The 24,942-nt window shown below is 35.7% G+C and overlaps 3 protein-coding genes across 3 annotated transcripts; 1 reads left to right on the forward strand and 2 right to left on the reverse strand.

Moving 5' to 3' along the window:
• Nucleotides 1-2,474: 2,474 nt before the first annotated feature.
• LOC123310425 lies at nucleotides 2,475-6,842 on the reverse strand. The gene is made up of 3 exons (XM_044893892.1): nucleotides 5,637-6,842; nucleotides 2,932-3,055; nucleotides 2,475-2,488 (listed from the first exon to the last, which is right to left on the reverse strand). The coding sequence occupies exons 1-3, from the start codon at nucleotides 6,840-6,842 to the stop codon at nucleotides 2,475-2,477; spliced, it is 1,344 nt and encodes a 447-aa protein (XP_044749827.1).
• A 3,326-nt stretch (nucleotides 6,843-10,168) lies between these two features.
• Nucleotides 10,169-13,627, forward strand: LOC123310180 (APOBEC1 complementation factor-like). Its single transcript, XM_044893597.1, has 6 exons — nucleotides 10,169-10,990; nucleotides 11,390-11,567; nucleotides 11,680-11,764; nucleotides 12,120-12,750; nucleotides 12,861-12,965; nucleotides 13,435-13,627. The coding sequence occupies exons 1-6, from the start codon at nucleotides 10,373-10,375 to the stop codon at nucleotides 13,501-13,503; spliced, it is 1,686 nt and encodes a 561-aa protein (XP_044749532.1). The 5' UTR covers nucleotides 10,169-10,372; the 3' UTR covers nucleotides 13,504-13,627.
• A 655-nt stretch (nucleotides 13,628-14,282) lies between these two features.
• Nucleotides 14,283-24,689, reverse strand: LOC123310168 (vascular endothelial growth factor receptor 1-like). Its single transcript, XM_044893578.1, has 23 exons — nucleotides 24,553-24,689; nucleotides 24,039-24,193; nucleotides 23,458-23,635; nucleotides 23,009-23,148; nucleotides 22,239-22,398; nucleotides 21,341-21,480; nucleotides 20,972-21,137; nucleotides 20,779-20,902; nucleotides 20,369-20,550; nucleotides 20,170-20,315; nucleotides 19,914-20,052; nucleotides 19,361-19,540; nucleotides 18,946-19,220; nucleotides 18,728-18,890; nucleotides 18,574-18,677; nucleotides 18,371-18,521; nucleotides 17,909-18,133; nucleotides 17,682-17,850; nucleotides 17,445-17,578; nucleotides 16,891-17,177; nucleotides 15,563-15,774; nucleotides 15,003-15,108; nucleotides 14,283-14,859 (listed from the first exon to the last, which is right to left on the reverse strand). The coding sequence occupies exons 1-23, from the start codon at nucleotides 24,602-24,604 to the stop codon at nucleotides 14,323-14,325; spliced, it is 4,125 nt and encodes a 1,374-aa protein (XP_044749513.1). The 5' UTR covers nucleotides 24,605-24,689; the 3' UTR covers nucleotides 14,283-14,322.
• Between the last annotated feature and the right edge of the window lie 253 nt (nucleotides 24,690-24,942).

Raw genomic sequence — 24,942 nt, forward strand, 5'->3', positions numbered from 1 at the left:
AAAATCAACACAAAAATTATTATTGGAAGAGCTGATGGTTGCTCATTGCTCATCATACCCAATATGGCCGAATACATCTGGAAGAACTGATTCAGGTATTCATAAACACCCACAGTTAGTTTTATGCTGGTCTTTCTAGGTCCAGGCATAAAAATCGGCAGTACGAGTAGTAAAGTGCAGACTGGTAACAATTGTGTTCTCTGTATTCCGAAAAACGCAAGATTATTCATGTTTTTTTTTTAAGAAAATCAAAGGATAATACTAGGCGCCTCTTGAAATTTTATGGCAGCTCAAATTCAGTCCATATGGTTGGTTTTTTCAGTTGTTCCCACACCATCTTTCAGATCATTTTTCGGAGAATTATGGAGATCTTTATGGCCAGGCTGAAAAAAGAGACTACACTTGAAAAAATCAAGGGACCTAAACTGAAAAATGCCGAATTTTAAGGTGATCTCCAACAGGCTGTATAATTATTGTCGTGCAGTAAAATTGGAGGAAGGGAATTAGGTCTCCAAATGTGTAGTGTTTATTGGATCTGAACATATAAACTTCTTAGCATCAACTGTTTTGGAATAATAAATTTTTTCGGTGTAAACCTTGGCTTTCTATATGAAACTTGTTCATTTGGCTCAAATTTTATTTTCTGAGACCATTTCTAGCTGAAATGTTGTACTTTGAATGGAAGTTATCGATAATACAAAACAGAATGATCCATTTCTGGTCATTAAGGGAACAAGGAATTAAAGCAGTATGAATACCTACTCTATATGAAGGTTGAGCCAAAAAAAATCTCAAGATCACAAAGAAAACGATGATGATAAAAAATTCTGATTCAAAAACTAGACACTTAAAGCTATTTACTTTCATTAGATATGACCTACGACCATTTTTTTCCTTTACTCTTTCTCTAGATCTAGATTATACGTTTTGAATAATTGCAAGATAGCCTACTTCGATAATAAGATAACAAAACAAAAGAAACTGCATTTTCTATAAAAAAATTGACAAAGAAGAAAGTATCCAAAAATGATACATTACGAACAGAAATCAATTTTATACGCATTTCAGAATAAAAAAATAAATGTCTATAATTGAAAGAAAAGTTATTATCCATCTGTTTCATATCTGATATAGAATTTGTGTTCAATCCAGTTCTTCCTATTAAAATATGAAATGAAACTCAAAATATATATATTTTTAAGGCAATATCTTTTGAAAAGTTATATATTTTGAATAAACTGTGGAAAAATTTCGAAATGTAAAGTACTGATAAAGACTTTAACAGAAATTGGCATCATTAATTTCGTTTTACCCCTTCAAACAGACTTTTTACCAGTAAAGTTGATGTCTAAAGTTCAAGTCTACTCTAGAATATTCCTTTGGAAATTTCCTACCTTACATTGTAGTTAATTGACAAAATATTATGGTTACACCATTTGAACGGCATCTGTTCGGTTGTCAGATTATGGAAATGAAGTAATAAAAGAATAAATCAGAAGGGGCGGTCTGCTTTGACCTTCGGCGCTCAGTCGAGAAATACCAGTGGGTCTGAGGCAAGACTAATATGAAGATTTCAACAAAAGAACATATTATTATAGGATATCGATTTCAGTGCTTTCAAAAACAGGGTCTATCCTGGTCTATGAACCTATATTCTAGGAGAAAATGAAGATACATTACGATTTTTTCATAAAATCGGAGAGTACATATTTATTCTTAAGAATCTGTGACCAAACTCTGTTGTGTTAATTTCGGAACTGTATATTGAGATTTCTCCAAGTAAATGTGTTCATGAACGAGCTGAGAAACAGTTTCTTAGCGAAATTTTCGAATTCGATAAGTAATTCTCTGCTCATATAATTTTTTAATATTCAATTGTTCAAGAATAATCAAGTTTGAAATAGCACTTTTCCTTAATGCAAGTTTTACTTTGAACTCCGAAAGTTTACATTTGAGGCAAATATTCGGTAGATTAGGTAGAATCGACTGAAATCATTAAAAATCTAGGTTGAAATTTGAAAATCTTGAGTTTTTATCTATTCGTTGATCGTCAAACTTAATGATCTTCTCATAAACACCCTGTACATTTTAGGTCCCAACAATAAATATGGTTATAATTCTAAATATTGAAAAAATTCAAAATGGTACAGAATTTTTTGGAAAAAACCTCCTCAACAGAAATATTCCAAAAAGTGTGACTTCTAGTTTTCACCATTTGCCTCATAAGAATGGCAATAACTCCTAAACCGTTCAGTTTCTACTCAAAGTATGTTGAAATTGGCATCAAATCAGCTATCTAACGATGCAAAGATGGGTGTGCCATTTGAAATAAGAAAGTAGTAGGCTGTTTTTTTTTTGGGTAGAAAGTTCATTGTCGAAAATCCCAACATGCAAATTTTAAGCGCAGAATTGTGGTTAGTTTTCCATAAACTTCTAATTTTTATAGGCCATCGCGCTAAATCGCCCTGTATAACTTATCTTCGATGCACTGCGGAAAAAGATTTTGTTCGAAATGAAGAAAAAAAACACAAAAACCTTGAACAATAATCGAATCGATCAAGTCAACTCTTAACCAATTTAACTCTCACAACCAACACGTTTTTAATGAGGTACACTGTTTTAAACACCTTGAGAACGTGAAGATAAGCAGAAAATGTTAATAAACAAACAATATACACAACGAAATTATTATATTATTACATATACAGGGCGATTCGCCATAAACTGGACAAACATTTAAAGTTGGGTAGATGAGATTAGGATTAGGAGAAACATTTTTGTCTTTTCATATACAGGGCGTGTCTTCTACCGGAGGAAAATCCTCAAGCAATGAACGATAGTTCGTGAGTGGTTCACTAGTTGGACTGTATATGTATATGAGAAAGACGACTTTATTTGAGTCTTTGAATGAGGTACTTGCACCAGACTTACTTTTCTGATGCTTTCTTTCTCGACGAGGTGACTGTGGTGGACTGCTGAAGGGGCCCCTTTGAAGATGACAGCTGCTGGCCACGTTGAAGGGATGCTCCGAAGAGTCCAAAACTAACACTAAGCACTTAATGTAAATACCAATTGATGGTTGTTAAAGTACGAGAAATTTCGTCTATAATTTTATGGTGACTGAGACACTGAGTTTGATTTATCTTCCGAATGAGAACGATTAATAATGCGACGGCGGCAATTACTAAATTCACTCTTTGGCATCCAAAATCATACTGTTTATGGAAATGTCTTTTTAGTCTATTTTTTATAATAAATGTTCCGAGAATATGCGGTTTCACGTAAAGAACGGTGCAAGTACGTGGGTCGTTCGAGAATTAATTGAACCACTTACGTGAATACCGAACATTCTGGCCCGGGAAAATGCAGCAATGCATTTTAAGAATAGGAAAAAAAAATTAAAATTTAAATATGTAACGTCAATGCTTCATCTATCACACTTCACTAATTTGATCATTACATGGTAGCGGGCAAAGTTTGACCAGAGGGCGTTTCAATTCTCCCGAAGGAGTTTTAACAGTGGCTACCCTAGGTATCCCGTCACGTCCAGGATGAAGCTCTATGATACGAGCTAAAACCCATTTGCAAGGAGGCGTGTTTTCATCCTTGATCACGACAAGTGAGCCGATTTTAGAAGCTTGAGAATTAGAATCGAACCATTTACTTCGTTGTTGCAGTGTATGTAGGTATTCAGAGTGCCATCTTTTCCATAAGTCAGTCTGAATTTTTTGCAACAATTGCCACCGAGACAGGCTATTCATTTTTAAATTTGAGAAGTCAGGTAATGACAAAACTGACACAGGTTCCAACATTAAAAAATGATTAGGCGTTAAAGCATTGATATCCTGAATATCATTGCTGAGAGAGCCGATAGGGCGAGAATTCAATACAGATTCAACCAACGTTAGGATTGTATAGAATTCCTCGTACGTTAATATCTGTTGTCCTATTACACGAGCTAAGTGGGTTTTCACGGATTTAATTCCACTTTCCCATAAACCACCAAAATGGGGAGAGGCAGGGGGAATCAGAGAATGTTTTATACCTTCTTTTTCTGCGGCGCTCTTAAGAAGAGATGATAATTCCCGGGTGGCACCTACGAAATTAGTACCATGATCGCTGTACAAAGTATCTACACGACCGCGACGAGCCATGAATCGTTGAAACGCGGCTAAAAAGGTTTCTGACGAAAGGTCACTCGCTAATTCTAAATGAAGCGCTTTTGTGGTAAAACAAACAAATAAGCAGAGGTATCCTTTACAAGTTTTGACACCTCGATGTCGCGTCATAGTTAAGGTGAATGGACCACCAAAATCCACACCTACGTGACTAAAGGGTTTCACTTGAGAAATCCTGGAAACAGGTAAATTTCCCATGGGGGGTTGGAATGGCTTCGGATTGGTGCGCCAACACTTATGACATTTACTCAGAACTGCATTAACAGCTCGTTTAGGGGATAAAACCCAAAATTGCTGAGATATCAGAAACTGGGTGGTACGAAAACCACAATGAAGATATTTTCGATGAAAATGATCGATTACTAAAGTGGTAAATCGGCTTTTATTTGGCAATAAAATGGGGTATTTCATATCGTGAGGTAATGAGGAATATTCAAGTCTCCCTCCTACACGCAATACGCTATTCGAATCAAGAAAAACGTTCAGTTTTCTTAAAGGTTTCGAAAATTTTTTAGATTGAAGTTCATTTTCGAAACATATTTGTTGCGTTCTCCTCGATAATATGATTAGAGAATCATAAAGTTCGGAGGCGGATAGGGGTCCAGTTCGTTTTCGCGTCGGGTGTTGACAATTGAATGTAAACCTTGAAATAAAAGAAGTAATTCTTTGTAGAGTTGCTAGTGACGAGACTTTATCCACTAAATCATCGATGAACGAACCAGATTGAATATCAGAATGAAATGCAAATTTTCTGTCTTCTTCAGAGGGTGTTAAGCGATCGGTAATCTTCGATTCAACATTCAACCAGGGGGTCAAAGATGCATATAAAATATCTGATCCTCGAAACCACACACTGTCGTTAGACAATTCGGCAGGAAAAATACCCCTCGAACCTACATCGGCGGCATTATGTTTAGATTCCACATAAAACCATGAATCGGGAGGTACTCTGTCTTGTATATACGCAATTCTGTTTGAGACAAAAGTTTTGAATTGATGAGGGGAATTTTTTATCCATTGTAGAACAATCTTTGAATCACACCAGGCACAAATTTTATCGAATTCAACCCGATGGCCCAGCGAACGACGTGCGAACTCCAACAATTTAGACAACAAAACCGCGCCACACAGTTCGAGTCTAGGAATTGAAATTCGTTTCAATGGAGCGACTTTGGATTTTCCGCATACAAACTGTACATTTATGTTCTGTCCAGAATCAACAGAACGTACAAAAACAACACAAGCATAACCCTTTTCACTTGCATCGCAAAACCCATGAAGTTCATAGTGGGCTGATCTTAACGGAAACAAATTCCGTTGAATTTTAAATTTTGAAAGGCTAGGTAATTCTGAGCAATACCGGGACCAAATTCGAATGATCTCAGGACTGGGTTCGTCATCCCATCCTATTCCTGAGACCCACAATCTTTGAATCAAATATTTGGTGAAAAAAGTTACCGGGGTTAGAAATCCTAGAGGATCATAGGTTTTTGCGAGCTCCGATAGAAGGATTCTCTTAGTACACGATTTATGCGTGATAAATTTGGATTCGAAATAAAAATGATCCGAAGTTGGATCCCAATGAAGTCCTAAGACTTTGAGTGGAGTAGCTTCGTGAATTTCATTGAACGATCGAGGTTGTGTGGAAAGATGGGATTCTGGTAAATCTGAAATGAGAGATGGCTCATTACTGGACCACTTTCTAAGCTCGAAACCTCCACGACGCATTAGAGCAATTAATTCCTTGACTAAAGTGCGTGCTTCTTCAATCGTAGAAGCACCCCCGACAAAATCGTCCACGTAAGATGCTTTACGAATCTGTTCGGCGGCCAAAGGAAACGATTCTCCTTCGTCTTCCGCCAATTGCAAAAGAACTTTTAAAGCTAAATATGGCGAACTGGATATTCCATAAACGACAGTTAACAAATTATAATCACGAACGGGTTCATCAGGTGAAAATCGCCACAAAATTCTCTGATATTTTATATCATTTGAATTAACCAAAATCATCCGATACATGCTTTTAATATCGGAGCATATCACAAAGAAATGGCAACGGAAATTCATCAAAATTTCAACAATGTCCTGTTGCAACTTCGGTCCGGTATGAAGACAATCGTTCAAAGATTTTTGACCGGGCAGCTTAGCTGAGGCGTTGAAGACGACTCTCAACTTAGTCGTTAAACTTGACGGTTTTAAAACGCAATGATGCGGAATATAATATGCGTCATCATCGATTTCATTGTCCGGTACTAAACCCATATGATTTTGATCGAGATATTCCCGCATGAAATCCAAATACTGAGCACGAATATCGGGATTTCTAGACAGACGCCGCTCTAGCGAATAAAAATGACTGAGAGCCAGATCGCGTATACCGGGAAACACCGGATTCACATCCCGAAACGGAAGGGATACTGTATATCTACCGCTTTCGTCCCGAAAATGAGAATTTTTGAAATGATTCTCGCAAAAAACTTCATCAGGAGTGGGTTTGTTGATAACCGGAACCTCCTCTACTTCCCAAAAAGCCTTCAAGGTATTTTCAACATTTATTGGTTCCGAAGATTGAATGAAGAACGACGAAACAGACGGTGAGGCTGTCTGCACGGTTCCCATTAAAATATAACCGAGCACTGTATTTACAGCATCTGGTTCATTCATGTTACCTGATATTTTACCATTCAATAAAATTTTTGGGAAGATATCAGCGCCGAGCAGCACATCGATATTACCCGGAATATTGAAATGAGGATCAGCCAATTGAAGATTGGTTATATGAGACCAAGAATCGCGATTGACATTACATGTAGGTAAACTATCGCAAATTTTAGTTAGAATTATCGCATCTGTATAGAAAACTGGCGATTCTTTCGCGATAGGTCTCATTGATATTACAACTCGACCGGCACTGTGGCTTGATTTCATCGAATTTACGCCCTGTATTTCAACTGAAAAATGAGATTTCGATAAACCTAATTTATTAACAGCTTTCTGTGTTATAAATGAGGTCATGCTTCCAGAATCAAGAAGACAGCGAAAAGGCTTGAAGTTACCACGATTATCTGAAAGTTCGATCATAGCCGTAGACAACAGTACACTTTTAGAGTTATTCGATGAATTAAGAGACGTGCGTGAATTTGTGGAAACAGCAGATATAATAGGTTGACTGGGTTTGGCGTCGGAATTATTGTTTTCCGAATTAGTTCTCGAATTACTGACTGGAGTGGGGGAATTCTTGGGTTTATCAACGTGTAATAACGTGTGATGGGTTTTCGACTGACATTTTTTACATTTGTGAACTGATTGACAAGAACGGACGTCATGAGCGGTGCTCAGGCAATTGAAGCATAAATGCGACGAGCGGCAAAAATTATACTTCTCATTCGGCGATTTCGCAGCAAACGAATGACAACGATAAATTGAATGTTCCCCATTACAAAATGCGCAGTTTTTGGATGAGGAGTCATTAACAAAGAGGGCAGTAGTTCGCGAACTAGATGCTTTGTTATTGGACTTATCAACATTATGACTATTACTGAAACGGTTAGCTTTAGTTGAGCCGAGCGAAGGTGAAAAACTTAGCGTGTCCAACGCTAAACAATGTTTTTCAAGAAAATGTATTAATTGTTTATAAGTCGGAATGGCAGAGGAACCATGTTCCAATTCAAATCGCGTAACAATTGCGTGATCAAGACGTTTGAGCAACATCATCAATAAAACGAAGTCCCAACTTTCAGTGGGAAATTTCATTTGATGAAGGGCTGCTAAATTTTCTGAAAAAGTATCCAATAACTTTCTGAGTTGACTGATATTATCCGAACTAACCTTCGGTGCGTTTTCCAATTCTACCCAATGAGCTTGAGCTCGAAGACGAAGGCTTGAGTATCGTTTCACTAAAGCTTCATAAGCTACAATATAGTTATCACCGGTCAATGAAAGTGTCCGCACTAAAGATGATGGTGCGCCTTGCAATGACGATAACAAGTAATTGAATTTCTCTACAGCACTCAAAGATGTGTTACGGTGAACCAAAGCATCAAATAAATCGATGTATGATGGAAATGATTTGTAATCACCACTAAATTTAGGTAACTCAATTCTTGGCAATTTTATATGTGGATTGGAACTCGAAGAATTGGAAGAATTATCAACTTGTGAATCATTTGAATTTCTGTTTGATGAATTTATTGCCTCGAAAAGGTCGACATGAATACTAGTTATATCGTAATAATCACTTAGAAAGCCTTCCCGAATTATATTGGCATTATTAATATCATCATCGGAATCTGCGGAAAGATGAGTTATGATGTTTGTGTGAATTCGGAGAAATTCCTCTTTTACCTCTTCAAGTTGCGCGAATCTAACTTTGAACAACGTTTGAACACTTTTTTCTTTGATAGCTCTTTCAGCTAGACCTTTGATTACATTTATGTCAGAAAGACAAACATTTCTGAGTGCTTGAAGTTTTTTCAGTTTACTGTCCATTCTTGTAAACAAAGAATTTGACAATGTAGCGACAAATTTGACAATTGACGAGGAAAAGTCTTGGTTGATGACCACGCAGATTTTGAGGAACGCCCACTTGCGTGCAAAGATTAATTTGCGTAAAAGCGCAAGGAGAGGAAATTCAGAAAATGGCCGACAAAGAAGCGATTAATTTTTAAGGACTTCGGAATGAATTTGAATTTCAGAGGAATCTTTTAAAAAAAAATTCCTTTGAAAGTAATACCTAACGCCTTTATTAAAGCGATCAATTATTGAAACCGTTATATAATGTGATCTGATGAAGCATTGAAGTTCGTGCAAATTTATGAATGAAAAAAAAAGAAAAAAAATCTTGATTTTGCTAACTCTGAGAAAAACACCGGAAGTATCCGGCTCCGAAGGAACAATGTCTTCTACCGGAGGAAAATCCTCAAGCAATGAACGATAGTTCGTGAGTGGTTCACTAGTTGGACTGTATATGTATATGAGAAAGACGACTTTATTTGAGTCTTTGAATGAGGTACTTGCACCAGACTTACTTTTCTGATGCTTTCTTTCTCGACGAGGTGACTGTGGTGGACTGCTGAAGGGGCCCCTTTGAAGATGACAGCTGCTGGCCACGTTGAAGGGATGCTCCGAAGAGTCCAAAACTAACACTAAGCACTTAATGTAAATACCAATTGATGGTTGTTAAAGTACGAGAAATTTCGTCTATAATTTTATGGTGACTGAGACACTGAGTTTGATTTATCTTCCGAATGAGAACGATTAATAATGCGACGGCGGCAATTACTAAATTCACTCTTTGGCATCCAAAATCATACTGTTTATGGAAATGTCTTTTTAGTCTATTTTTTATAATAAATGTTCCGAGAATATGCGGTTTCACGTAAAGAACGGTGCAAGTACGTGGGTCGTTCGAGAATTAATTGAACCACTTACGTGAATACCGAACAGGGCGAGTCTTTGATTTGTGAATATATAATAGTAAATTCTTCAGGCCAAAAGAAGCTCTTTTTTTCCCTCACTATTTTTTACGATTAGGGGTGGAAAAATCACCTTGTCAAACATTGTGAATGAAAAATTTAAAAATCTCTATTGTTTCTAATGTAACAGCCATTATATATTGGATTAATTAGAAACGACTTGGGAAGATACTAAATTCATGAAGTATTTCTCATGTCTACTAAATCTTCTGAAAAGTGGATCAGGATGAACAGATAAGGAATAGAAGTAGAAGTAGAAGGAATAGAAGTATTTATATTAATAAATTTTGTATAACTTCCGAATCGATAATATCGAACAGCAATATTGAACATATCCATGTAATAAGTTTCTGGTGAACAAAAAACTCTAGTAGTAGAAAATTTAATATTTTCTTTCTTTCTTTCTGATTAAAATAACGAAATAATTTTGGAATTTTCAACACCTTTTTGCGTATTATGACCAATACAACGCCTCAACCTTGGAAATCCCAAAATAAGGCCAATCCCCATAGGATCCAGGGATCGCCTTGCACAGATGTAACCAATGGTGAAGATACCCGTCAAGCACGCAATAAAAAAACAACCACCCCACTCAAAAATCGGCAGTGGCGGTAGCTACAAGGAACTGAATAAATTTTTTCACCACCAAAACCATTCGCAGTTCGAATTTCGAAACTTCATCAAGTGTCGGTGAGCTTGAACATTCAGCAAGTGTCCAAAATGTCTCACAGGTGTTACAGTAACGTCATGAGCGTGGAAGAGATCAGGGGCCAGCGCATTCTGACCTCTGTTTCATCCCCCAAAGATGAACTGAGATTGGAGGTTTTCGCGAAGAACATCCCACAGTACCTGAACGAGGACGACATAGTGCCATTCTTCGAAAAAGTGGGACCTGTCCACATACTGAGGTTGATGTTGAACAAGAACAACAGGGGAAACAGAGGCTTTGCCTACTTGACCTATCTGAATAGCGATGATGCTAAGACAGCAATCAAGACTTTGAACGGAAAGGAAATCGTGCCAAATTGTCCTATAACAGTCACTCAATCCATGAACAACTGCAGGATCTTCCTTGGGGGTATCCCGGTGAAGAAAACCAAGGATGAAGTTTGGCAGGAGTTGAACAAGAGGGGAATAACAGGAATTGTTGATGTTATTATGTACAGGTCCTACAACAATCGAGCTCAAAATAGAGGGTTCGTTTTCGTTGAGTTTCCTACCCATCAGTATGCTGCCAAGATGAGGAACAAGATGAAAGGAATGAGCTTGTGGAACAATGAGGTCATTGTTGATTGGTCAGTGCCGGAAGCTGTGGTTTCTGATGATGAGATGAAGAAGGTATGTTTTTCTTTGAATAAACTCTACCATTACGATGTAAAATATAAATGTACGTTTGAAACAATCGAATTAACTCATCCTCAATTCATTTCATTCGATAAAACCGTTTGTGAGATAAAACTACAAATAAAAATTTCTATGATTTTTCAACAGGCTGTATCTTTCAAACCGAACCGATTCGGACGAAATGGTACAGGGAAAAAGTGTTTCCCTACTGTTGAAATATTTGTACGGGTCAAAGACTCACCCTGTATATATCATGAAGCAATTGAAAAAATAAATAAGGCAATATTGAAAGGGTTTTCATAGAGAAATTAAGTTCAATCTTTAGCACATGATATAGAGGCATTTGCCTGAAAGGATTACTCGAATATATCATATTGGTTCTTCAATCAACAGGTGAAGATTCTCTACCTTCGAAATTTGAATGTGATGGAGTCCAGAGATTATTTGAAAGCGATTATCGAGATGTACATGAACCCTGAATTCATAGAAAAAGTATATAAATTCAAGGATTACGCTTTCATCCACCTAACTTCCAGAAAAGCTGCAACAGAACTTCTGGACATACTGAAAAGTAAGTTTATGTCATCCTCTTCTGACTTAACACATCGTCACAAACATTTACGGATTTCGAATTTATTCAGATCTCAATTTCAACAATTCGTTATAGCTTTGATTATTTTCAGAGCATTACAGAAATACTGCAGTTGAAGTGACGTTTGCCAAGCCCTCTAACGAATTCACCAAACCAGAATATCGAAAAATGATACTGTAAGTGTGCAATTGTCTTTGTTCTTATTATTTTTTTCGCATTGTGAATTTTGTATTGAAATCCTCTTTACAAAAGGATGGAACATTCGTTCGTGCATTTTGGCTTATCATTCTGGTTTTTCCTAATCCATCCCCGAATGTAGGAGATTTTTTGGAAGAACATCTGTTATTTGAAACAATTTACTGATCATTACATGGGATTTTTTGAAAGCTGTTAAGAAAATATTCATTTTCATATGAATACCAGTATATCAGAAAATTTTGAAATCTGCTCAAAATTTCCTTTATACATATGAGTATATTCGACTATTTGGAAGATCCTGTATATGTTTGAAATAATTACTTTCAATTCCAGATCAAAATCAAGCACCAGTCCTCCAGCATCGGAAAGATCTCCCAGCACTAGGCAGAAGAACTTTTCAGAGAGGGAAGAAGAGATGAGGTTCCTAAATTCCCTCCAGAGAATCCACCCAAACACCTTCCAAATGAATGAGAATTTTCCCGAACTGCTTGATCCATACCGACACATGAATTTGGCTTCGAGCTCGCCAGACGTTGCCAGAGAACAGAACTATGCTACCTTTGCAACTCCAGAAATTCAACGTCGTATGGGTACAACCATTCTAAATCTGCCCAATTTGCAAGAAGCTTTCGGTTCTTTGCAAGTAGAAACTTCTCGAGAAAATGAACCGTTCTTATCTTCAACTCCGATCCTCAAATGCTCAAATTCGTATGAACGGAATTTATATCCATTCGGGAGAGCTCTGGAAATTGGATCTTTCGCATCCCCTTTGAACGCTCAGAGACTGCATGAAGCACCAGAACGACCTCTAAGCGATCAAAAAAATACTCCCTATTTCGTAAGAGAAAATAATGTTTTGTCATGCAAAGAAAACTTGAGTTCCTCACACTACTGGCGTCATTTGGAATCGAAACCAAACCAACATAAAGATAAGGAAAACTGGCCCACTTTTCCATGCTCTTGGGTGAGTTGAAACTGACGTTGAATTTGTACTTTTATTAGAAATTTTGTTTCCTCTTAAACAGGAGACACCCTGTATAAATTTGGCCGTTCAAATTATAATTATTGTTCTAGGCTGATATTCTTTGCAAAGGAGAACCTGAGGCAAAGCCATTTTCTTCTATAGGGAATATTCCTGACCATAGTCAAGGCAGAACAAACTCTCGTCGATCTTTTTTGGTGAGTTTTACAGTAACATACAGTATCTCTATATGATTCACATATCTCCACCTAAATTTTTTCGGAACTATTAATTTATTCCGCCTGTATATAGTTTTCTGTGTTAGTGATATATAGGGAGAGTACAAATATTACAACAGTAGATTCTTGAGGTCAAAAAAAAACTTTATTTTCCGATTCGGCCCTGATGAAAACATATAGCCATTTTAAGTTTTCATAATGAGCTGTACCACCCCTGGAACAACGAAATTACCTACAGAATAACAAGCCAAATCTGTGTAGCACTACACATCTGTGGATCTTTCGAACCTCAAGAATCTAATGTTAAAATATTCGTACAAGTCAAAGACTCACCTTGTATTTATAATCTTCAAAACTAAAACACTTCTTGAAGTTTTTCGCTGCAATTCATTTCCACCCAGTATATTCATGTCCGACTGTGATATTTTAATTGAATTGAATTTTTCAGGAATCAGATAGGTCATTGGATGAGTTCAACTTGTTCGAAGAAAGAGTCAGAAAATGTCTCTATGAATGATAGGATGTATTGAACATATATAACATTCCCTCGACTGATTATTTTTATTGATATTATTAATTAATTATTAGTGTATCTTACAATGACTTCAACATCTTTTTTATGTATTTATCCTGAAACAAAAATTTTCAGAGAATAAACATGCTGTAGTGGGATCAATTGAACAAAAAGTCTACATCGTCCTTAAATTGTTTTACCATATCATCTAATAGCGAACTAGATTCTTTTTCATAGAATTTCATTTCATAATCATTCTTTCATCAGAGGTATAATCTTTTGTTATTAATTGACTGAACATTCTGTTGAATTCGTAAGTTCCAGATTTTTAATAGACATCAGAACACAATGATACAATTTGTAATCTCATTTTTAATCAGAGTATCTCAAATAAAATTGTTTCGCTGAATTTTGAGGACATGAATATTGATCCCAGAATTATTTTTATGAAATAGATGAAAAGATTTATCAATTGGGCCTTTTATAATTTTCGAATATATTTTTGAATGGGATATAATATGATAATGCATATACGGTAATATTTTACCAATGTTGCTTGTTTGCAAATGTTTTTTATGCACCTATTATTTGTGTTTCTTATGTAATATGTGTCGTCAATTTTATTTTATTTTATCAATTTTGTTCGTTGTTCGAAATCAAATATATACTCACTTACGTTTGTAGTTTTGTCCATTTTTTCCTTACCCAATCAAATGTTATATACCTACCTATATACAGTGTGGAAAAGCCATATAGAAAGATCAATATGGATTTTTTAACATTTTTTAACATTTTTTTATTAGGCTTATCATTATTAAACTATCAAACTAAAGGAAACTCATTTATGTACAATATTTCTTTGCTATTCTCATCGATGTGGACACAAGGATCCACGAGTTTTGTTTGACACATCAGGATGTATTTATCTGAAGATTGTCGTGGCTCTGGACACATCAATGAATCTTGATCGTCTTCTTTCGGATACATGTAAGAAGGATTTGTCAAACCGTGAGGACAATCTGTCACATTGTCGACTCCAACTTCTTGTGAATTGTTCTCATTTTCTTCCTCATTGATGACATAGTCTGGATAATTATCTCTCGAAGATCCAGTGGAAATTTTTTTCTTTGGTCTTGTCTCGAAATTGAAAACTGTCGCATTTTCTGGCCTGGGACTGTTGATGCCTGGACTTTTCATGCTCAAGTAACCCGGGGAATGGTCCAGTTGGTTCATGTAAATTTGGGGAGACGATAAATTCTCGAAATTTGGAGAATTTACCCTGTCTAAATAGTCGTCGATGCCACTCTCCCTTCTAAGCACGTTGCACCTCAAATAGGGATCATTGAGGTCGATATAATACTGAAAATTGAAATCAAAATTCATCAAGTAACAGCGTTAATTTCATAATTTTTAGAGTGTCAACTTCTGTTGAGACTGTTTGAGACAATAGATTCATTGAACATTATTTCCAACTTTGACTATTGACACAAGTATGTTTATACCTGTCGCATCTGGTTTCCAATCATTGTTCCTAATCTGTCGGCAAGATTTTCGAAAGAAGGCCTTCTTAGAGGATTATGGGACCAACATTCTAATATCATCTGATAACTGTAATGGAATATAATGAAATAATTGGACTGCACAATGCTTACACGGGATCTTCATGAATACCTAATTGTTGCATAGTAGTTTTATTTGAGCAAAAAAAGAATAATATGATTTTCACTAACATGAGTTTTTGAAATAGGTCGATTTTTATTTCAAACTAGTCTCCACGTTTAGTTTTCTCGATTTTGTCAGTCTCCCAGCCACTTCTCATAATTTTTCTCTCATAAGAACCTTCTACTAAGCATGAGCAACAGTTCAAAGAATAAAATTAAATCGGTTCAGCAGTTTCTACGTTATGCGATGACAACATTGAACAGGGCTACATTTTTCATTTTCAATTGAGGAGTTTTTTATGTGGAGGGTTTCTCAGTGTATTCGTTTACGAGTAAAATAGTTCACTATTTGAAAAAATAATTGTGACAAGAATAATCCAGGAAGTTTACCAAAAACTCACATTTCATTTGTGGCATATTCAGGTGCTTCCATTCGATAACCCTCAACAAGTTTCGTGAAAAGCCTTTCATCTGCTTCCATACCAGGATAAGGAGTTCTTGCGAGAGAAAAAAATTCCCACAAAACGATACCAAAAGACCATACATCAGATTGTGTCGAGAATATTCTATCTCTTATAGATTCGATGGCCATCCATTTGATGGGAAGGGGACACTAAAATAATATTTCTCTTATTGCAATGTTAAGCTTGAAAACTCTGCAGGCCTGAGAATGTCATGTAATATCCCATTCACAATTTAAATAACTTTGAGGCAGGTAGAAAATTAATTAATTCATTAATTGCTGTATCCCGTTACCGAGAATAAATCTACAAAAGACTCAAAAACAAAACTATCGATCAAAGTTATAATTCCTTAGGGGTAATTGCGACTGTGTGCCCTCCTGTGACTGAAGAGACCCAACCGTGACCTACAGATCCTTCCACACTCCGGGCATGGATAGTCACCAACCAGATCTGGCCGCCGCTGTATCCTTCTCGAGTCTCCATTATAACTGTGGACCAAAGACCTTCACTATGATCTGTCTAACGCTAGTTGTTCCCAGTTATAATTGGCATTAACTGATTTTAGGGATTGATGCAGCATATCCTTAAACCGCTTATACTGGCCTCCTGGTTTCCGAGCTCCCTCTGTGAATTCGCCATACACAGAGCTATATTTGGGAGTCTTGTGTCTTGCATCCTCAGAATGTGGCCGCTCCATCTGAGTCGGGCCCTCGTTACTTGAGTATCAATTGTTATACAACTTTTAGCGCGCTGCAAGACTTCTGCGATTGAAACCACAGAACACACCCATTGACTTACTTTATGATTGAAACTTTGTGGAACCATCTGATGTGCATTATCTGTCTTAGATGACGTTTTTGCTTATGTTCAAGCTGTTTAATGTGTCGCCTGTAGGGCGTCCAGCTTTCGCTTCCATAAAGAAGTGTTGGGAGGACCACTGCTTTGTAAACAGCTGTTATAACAAGAATGACTTCAAAAATATTGGTAAAACGAGCAATTTCCTATAAGTTTAAGTGATGAGGAGGATTTTCAATTCACAATTGACACACCAGGAACCAAAACCTACGTGCAGTAGAAATCTACTTCCAACACGTAATGACTTGACAAAAAAATTGAGAAATAGACAAACATACAAGAATTCTACAAGATCCTGACGTGTCCATATACCTCATACAACATTTTTCCACAGAAACTTTCAATGTATACAGAGACGGCTTCGTTATAACTTTCGTACAGTTTAAACAAATGATAATTTCAGTACTTACGTCGCTATTCTTCTTGTAGTTCTCATTTTTGTACATACTTTTGGCCAATCCAAAATCGCAAATCTTGACGACATTATCTTCGGCTAGAAGTATGTTCCTGGCGGCCAAATCACCGTGCAAAACTTTTCGAGATGCAAGATATTCCATTCCTTTCGCCACTTGGAATGCCCATATCAGCAGATCTTTGGTGCAGATTGGTCTAACTGACCCTCTGTAATCTCCCTTATAGTTTGTACGCCAGTCAGGTTGCACGCTACTATTATTGCTGAGTAGTATTTCGTCTTCACCTAAAAAAAAAATAACACATGTGTTAACTAAACCAAAAATCATCTCCAACCTAATAATAAAAGTAATACTTCAACAAAATTCCTCCAATAGAAAACAACAATACTTTTGGTATACATATATGAGCATAAAAAATCTCATAAATTGTAGGAGACAGAAACAAAAAGAAATGAAAGAAATCTCATCACTAGCTGGAATAAAATTGAGCAATGATAACACATTTCTCACAGCTTTAGTTTGATGTGAATAATTCAGTGACAAACTGTTACCTTCATCAGTTTTGGGGCACATGTTAACAATTTTGCAGTTCTCTGCAGCTACATCCAGATCATTCTCGGGAGTAAATTTCACGCTACTATTGCTTTTTACCGATAGCTGGGTGACATATTTCATTGGAAAAAAGCTGAAAAATTTTGTGTTTTATGCAATTTTTTCCCTTATTTTCAGCCCTTTCAACTTTAGGATTAGGCAATAGAGTAATGACCCCTAAAAAAGTCAATAAATACCTTTTGTTGCTCGCTACAGAATACGACCTTTCAAGTCTTTCGTTTCCTATGTTGAAATCTATTGTCCCAGTATCACGATCCACTTGATCGATGAACTCATTTCTATGCCTGTATAAATAATTATGGGTGTTACCAAATTTACAGTACTCAACTATAACGAACAATTGGCCTGAAAGAATAATAAATCGATGAAAAAATTATATACACCCTGTAGATTTCCGTGTTACCTTTAGCGACGTTTTTCGTACAAGCCCCAAGTAGATTGACAACATTGAGATGATTTCCCAAATGAACCATTATCTTGAGTTCTGATGCCAAAGCTTTGATGTACGTATGACCTGCATCCTTTTTCACCATTTTAACTGCAACCGTTGTCCGTTCTTCTCCTGGTATTATCCCTTTCGCTTCCCCTTTCATAACAACCCCAAAAGCGCCTGCCCCTAACTGTTTTCCTGAAAGAAAAGTATATTTTTGAATGTCCAACTCGAAATCACCAATTAAGAGTGAAGATGTCGAGTCCTATAACATTTGAAAGAAAAATCTCAATTAATGTTATAGATATGCTTCATCTGCTAGTAGTTGTTTTCCTATTTGTTAGTTAAATGTGTTTTATTTCTTGTTGTTTCATTTTTCTGTTGTAGTTCACTCATTCAAGAAATGAAAGAATATATTTTATTGAGAATTCTGACCTATCTTCAAGTTCTCTGGTGGAAATTCCCATTTTCTATCATAGGGTAGTAATTCTGCTTGGTCCTCGAGGCCAAGGTCAGGGTTGAGGTTTTCCAATTGGCCTTGCTCAAAATACGCTAAGCCGATTTCTTTCAACAGTTTCTCCAATTTCTGAAATAAATTCATTGAGGATTACACGTGATTCACTATAAGGAACGCTCACCTTCTTCCTGTGATCCTTGTAATATACTATGACACTTGTTATTATCACTAGAATCATGAGTAGTATGATGGCCAACCAATAATATATTCTGCTGCTTGGCTTGTCTGGAAAAAAACATCATGATTGAACGTTTAGATTAGTCGTGGTCATTCACCTTTGATTTCAAGTTTCCATTTTTTTTGCTGCTTCCCTAGTCTATTTTTCGCCTCACATCTATATTCACCTTCGTCCTTCAACTTGATACTTTTGAGGACTAACGAATTCTCATCAGTATCGATCTGAAAATTGCTACCAGAGGATGTTATTTCTTCATCGTCCTGAAAAGTGTGTTGATTACTGATCACTGAATCTAATGATGGTGTAAACCATTACCTTAAACCAAGAAATAATGGGTTTCGGCAGACCTTTATATCGGCAATCGAAACGAACATAATCACCCAGATTTTTCAAAATAAATCCGTCCAAATTCGTCTTGAAACTTGGTGCGGCCGCTCGAGATACAGCAAGTTTGATTTCAATTTTTTTAGTGATAGTTTCTCTCTCTATGAGGAGACATGAGTAACTTCCTTGTTCCGCAAAAGTTACACGGTTTATATCGAGGAATAAATTTTTGCCTGAGGGGAATTCATGCTGTTTCAACCTGAAATCTGAAAGAGAAGAATTATTTAAATAGACTGCCCAACAGTTCGTGATTTCGGTAAGGATACATAATTTGGGATATTGGAATAAGCATATAATCCAGAAGTTACCCTTCTATCAGTGTAAGAAGGCTAGTTAAAGGACTCACTTTTATTTGCCACTATTTTCTGGGAACCTTTTCGCCATTCTATGCGCTCATTATTATTCTTGATGAATGCTCCACATATTAAGTTGACAGATTCCCCTAAGGCTGCTAGAGCTATATTACTTGATTTATTGAATATCGTCCCAGTATCATTCACTTTAATATCGAAACCTCCTGGTATCTCTGAAAAGAATGTTATAATCCGAATAGTTATTGTTTCAATGAAGATAATCGTTCAGAATTTGTCCAGTATTTAGGAGCTTGACTATCTGATCATTACAGTGGCGGTTTCAGGAGTGATCCTAGATCTATGTGATACATATTCTGAAAGAGCAATACTTCTAGTATTGAACTGAGAAGTTCATCCATCTCGGCGGTTTTAACTGAACCCAACTCATTCTAGAAGTAAGAATTTGAAAGAATATTTCTCTCAAGTTCTCAAAGGGGTGGAGGGTCATGGGGGGCACATACAGTGCGAATCTCTACTAAATCAAGGATAGTTAATATTCGTTTTTAGATTGTTGGGGTCCAAAAATAACCTGAGAACGATATTCACCTGTTATGTACACCTTTTTTTCTTGTTCATGCGAGCCCAATATATTTTTCGAAAAACATTTCACAGTTGACGATTTGTTGAAAATAATTTGAACTCTTTCTGTGAGAACAAGTCCTTCTTTCTTAATTTCTGGATGCAGCTGAAATAACAAGATTCAATTCCCAAAATGAGTATAATGCAATATAGTTGAAGCAGAATTAAGCACAGCAACATGATGTATAGAAACCAAGATAGTAATTGTAGGAGAGATCTCTACCTTTTCGTATTTACAGGAATCATCTATACATGGTTTGTATTCAACTGAGGCTTCACCCTTAGGGTTAGAAATAACTTCACAAATGATTTCGCTATGACTATTAGGTAACTGGAATTCGTTCAACTCGAGCTTGACCAATGGTTTTCCTATAAAAGGGACTTTTTAGCTTATGTTATTATCTTTATCTTTCAATAATTACCGGTAACATCTAAAAATTTACTTCGCGTCTTGTTTTCTCTGCCGTTACTGACTATTAGTGTATAATGCCCATGCTCTCTGTAAGTTATATTAGTTATTTGGAGACTAGCATGAGACTCAGTTATTATCGTGTCATATTTTTCGCTATGACGTCTTCTTATCATGTTTCCTTTGTTATCTAACCTAGAAGGATCGAAAAAGAAATGGGGCTACATCAGCTACTTGATTTTTCAACATTAATCTTAAGAATTCTACACAGTTCGTATGTTAAATATATTGGAAAAGCTTTTTCTTCCCCATCTTAATTTTTTTTGTTAGAGATCATATGCCGCAAAAAACTTTGATTACCCTTTTCCATTCACAAGCTCTGAATCAGCTTAGCAGAAAAATCAAATATAAATTTGTGTTTACCAAGCAGCTTCACTTCTTGGATAGGCTTCGAAGTATTCGTTCCAAATAACAGTTGATCCAATGGTACAATCCGAATAACTGGAACTATCCTCTCCAAGGAATACTATGAAGTGATCTTTGGGATCTGTTGAAAAAAATTTATGAGAGGTCAGTCATCTCTACCAATTGTTGAGCAGTGTATTATACGATTTACCATGTACAAAGAGTGCTATATCCGATTGACTAGAATGGTTTTGTTTGTCCTCAGCGGAACACCTATATTGTCCTCCATATTCAGCAGTTATATTGTTAATTTTCAATTTTGATTTCACCATTCTCTCTTGATCGTTGACGACAGAGTCGATTATCGTGATGTTTTGCTGAAACAGAGATTAGGTCAGATTCAATTTGTACTTGTACAAGTGGAACAGGATAGGTGAATACTTTTTATTCATCATCATTCTCTCTTATGCATTGAAACCAATTTCCTAATAGTATTGACTTAACCAGTATATGGAAAACATTGTGAAGTTAGATTTTTGACCAAAGTTGGAAGAAAACTTTTCGTACTGTGATGACTCACTCGATGGTCACTAGGAAGACTCCATTGAATATCTGTTTGAACATTGCTCTTTACTGAACATTCCAGAATGATTGTATCTCCAACAACAAAATGTGTCTTGTTGGTGCTTATGAACGGCTCTGCAAGATATGATGTGGCAACTGAAAAAATATTACATTATATTGAACAGACGAATAGGTTTAAAGCTGGAGCAATATGTTAAAAGAATCCCAGTACCATTCAGTTGGTAATGCTCCATTGGAGATGACAATCAATCAAAAGCCTGCAGACTTTTTTGCAATAATAAATCTTCTGAATTGATTCAATGAATCTTTGACTCGTACAAATATTTTAAGAGTAGATTCTTGAGGTCGAAAGAAACCCTTTTTTTCTTTACCATTTTTTCCAAATTGGCTCGGTTTCATAGATACAGGCTGTTGAAATTGTTATTTTGTTGTTATTTTTAGTTCTATATCACAAAAGGTGGTATCGAATGAAATGAATTTCGGAATATAGTTTTTCATTTATTCGACGACTCTTTTTCGAACATAAGATATCACCCACGTCTTCCAGTTTTCTCATTAGGACCATATTAAGAACCATAAAAATACCAAACAATCAAAGAACCCAACACTAGAAACTCAGTTGGACGCTATCTAATGAATGTGTGAACATATTGTAAAATAAAAGACTACCACATATTTTTTCGTATAATGCGACGTTTTCGAGTAATTTGAAGTTGAAAAATCAAAAAATATCTGTGAAATTCGAAAAATTGTGTACTTTGACCGAATGCAACACTTATTGAGAGATGTGTATTGTCACAGGTTTGGCTAGTTATTCTGAAGGTAATTTTCATCATCACTGAATCTTTTTGTGAATTATTGAGAACTGAGTAAATTTTGAATTTCATACTCACTTTCTACGTCCAACTTGAACCAATACTCATATTCAGAATCATTCCTTGTGAAGTAACAATAGAGGAAGGTATTATCCTCAGAATTTGCAGCAGTGAAAAAACCTTCATGAGGATCATAATCGAAAGCATATTCACTGTCTTCTGTGGTGTTCAGTTCTACCTGCAATAATAAGAATAATAAACAAAATCAATTCTGATATCCGCAGATATAAAATCAACAAATTTTACGAATAAATCGATCTTAAATCACTCAAAGCATTACTAGAAATACCATTTCGTCCTGAGAGAGTAAACCATGGTTTCAGTCTCACTTGACGTCTTCAGAGCAACATATGCAAATAAACATTGAATATACTGAACTCAGAATATAAAGGTCTTGCAAACTATCACTTTTGTTCATTTATTTCATGGTTTTTATTATTATTATTTCATTTTCGCAACATATATCGTTCAAAACTATCATATTTAAAGGGAAATATCGATTGAGAGACACATATACTGCAATTTATAGCATGCCAGATAATTTCATTGTTTTCAATTGAAGCTGAATTATTGAATGATTTTATATGTCAAGCAGAAGAAAAGGCATACACTTGAGTCACTTGATATATCATTCGTACATATTTGAAAAACTCTGATTACTTTGAAAGCCCCGAAGGGTATGTAGAAAAAAGTACATATAGACATCACAGAGGGAAGGCACTCAGGTCGATTTATATTCAAAGGATTACCCCCCTTCAGTCATGAAAAATTTAAGCAGAACCACTCACCAATTTGCCGCCTGGTGTTCTCAGGCTAACATCGACATCCAGGGATGTGGGCCTGCAAGGGATTACAGTTCTGGCGTACTTCACAGCATATATGATCTCGTGGTCAGCCTCAGTTTCTACTACAGCCAAATGACTATCATCTGAAATTGATTAATAGCACGGGAATTATTTATTCGATTTAATTCTTAATCCAAGTAACTCAGAAAAAATCATTTTCGTATCATATTATAACATTTCATTGTCTGAACTCGTATATCTGACAGAAATCTAGACATGAAAGAATGAATTATAAATTTTGCCCGGCGTATACTCCATTTTGCACCCGAATTCAACGTTGTAAACAAAATCAAACTGATGCAGAAGTGCCACTTTGTTGAAAATTTGTCGTTAATTTTATGACTCGAGAAGAAACATGTCGAATATTTCTATATAGTTTGAAATTGACTCACCATGAATGTACAAGTATATCTCTTTTGAGCTTGTTGCGTTGTCTTCTTCAGAACAGCTATAAAATCCCACATAAGGAAACGTCAAATTCACAACATAAAGTTGTGAGAAATATTTTAACTCATTTTCCTGAGTCAAATTCAAGGCTGACTTATAAATTTTTGTATATTTTCCATATTTCTGCAAAGCATATTACCCAGTGTAAGAGAAATCGAATGCAATACAAAGGAGTCTGTAGAACACCAATTTGAAGTGAATATTATGGATAGACGTGTTTTTAAATCACTCTTTAATTGGTATTCTATTTTCAATTTCACACCAGAGTTCCTTCAATGATGATGTGAACAAAAAAATAAACTTGAAACGTAGTTGATACTCATCATTTTATTGATTGTTTTCAATGGGACTTATACAATATAAATTTCTCGAAAGCATGTCGAATTACAGGGAAGGAAAGCTCATATTTTACATAATGATATAATCAATGAATAAAAAATCAGTCATTCATCCATGAAACGGAATATTTTTTGAGATTATAATTGTAGAAATATATGTTTAATCTGTTTTTTCCACATTAACTCACTTGGGGTATTATTTCGGGAGTTTTCCACACAACAGGATAATTTCCTTCACAGACTAGTGTCAAATTATCTCCAGAATTCAATGTAAAATCGATAGCTTCTTCGTCTACTTCTGTTCCATTCAGAAAAAGTTTTATTCGTGTTTCTACGATAAGGACTGAAAAAATATATTAGACATTTTAAACTCACTTATTTATGCCTATTAATTTAACGTTTTGAATATTCCATCTTATTTTAAATAGATTCGATGAAGGAATAATGAAAATGGAAATATATCCTGAATAGGCAAATATTCAAATGAAATCCGATAAAATGGTAGATATAAATTCGAATTTTAATGTCATATTCTCCGGTATCTTTCCAATTACGAATTTAATTTATTAATGTTGATATTCGAGCGGACAATAATTCCTAAAGTGATGCCGCAAGATAATAAACTTTCTCTTTCATTAATTCTCCCTCTGTGTGACTATAAGTTTACAAAGTTATTTAGAGTGTCATGCAAAATTTACCAACTTTGAGCAAATAATAACACTAATCCAGAAACTGTGAAACGATATATGGGCATATTTCCACTATTGCGTATATCATCACTTCAGTACGAGTGTAAACAAATACTACAAGGAGACATAATTGCTTCCGTGGAACTAAAATGTCTTATCAATTATTATCAGGTCCAATAGGAAGTGTCAGGTTTGAAGAAGGAAGTAAGAAAGAGTTGGTAATCAAAAATCTGACCGTATCAGCTTTGGTTTCACGGGAATGAAATCACTATGGGATTCCACAAAAAATATCTCTCTCTCTTCTCTCTATACATACCTATATTATTGATGATGGAAAATAGTTATTTCCATTCATTGTTTTTTTCTCGAATATTGCGATCAAGAAAGGTATCCCATCAAAAAT

This window comes from Coccinella septempunctata, chromosome 3 (assembly GCF_907165205.1).
Source record: "Coccinella septempunctata chromosome 3, icCocSept1.1, whole genome shotgun sequence".
In the NCBI taxonomy this organism is placed as follows: Eukaryota; Metazoa; Arthropoda; class Insecta; order Coleoptera; family Coccinellidae; genus Coccinella; species Coccinella septempunctata.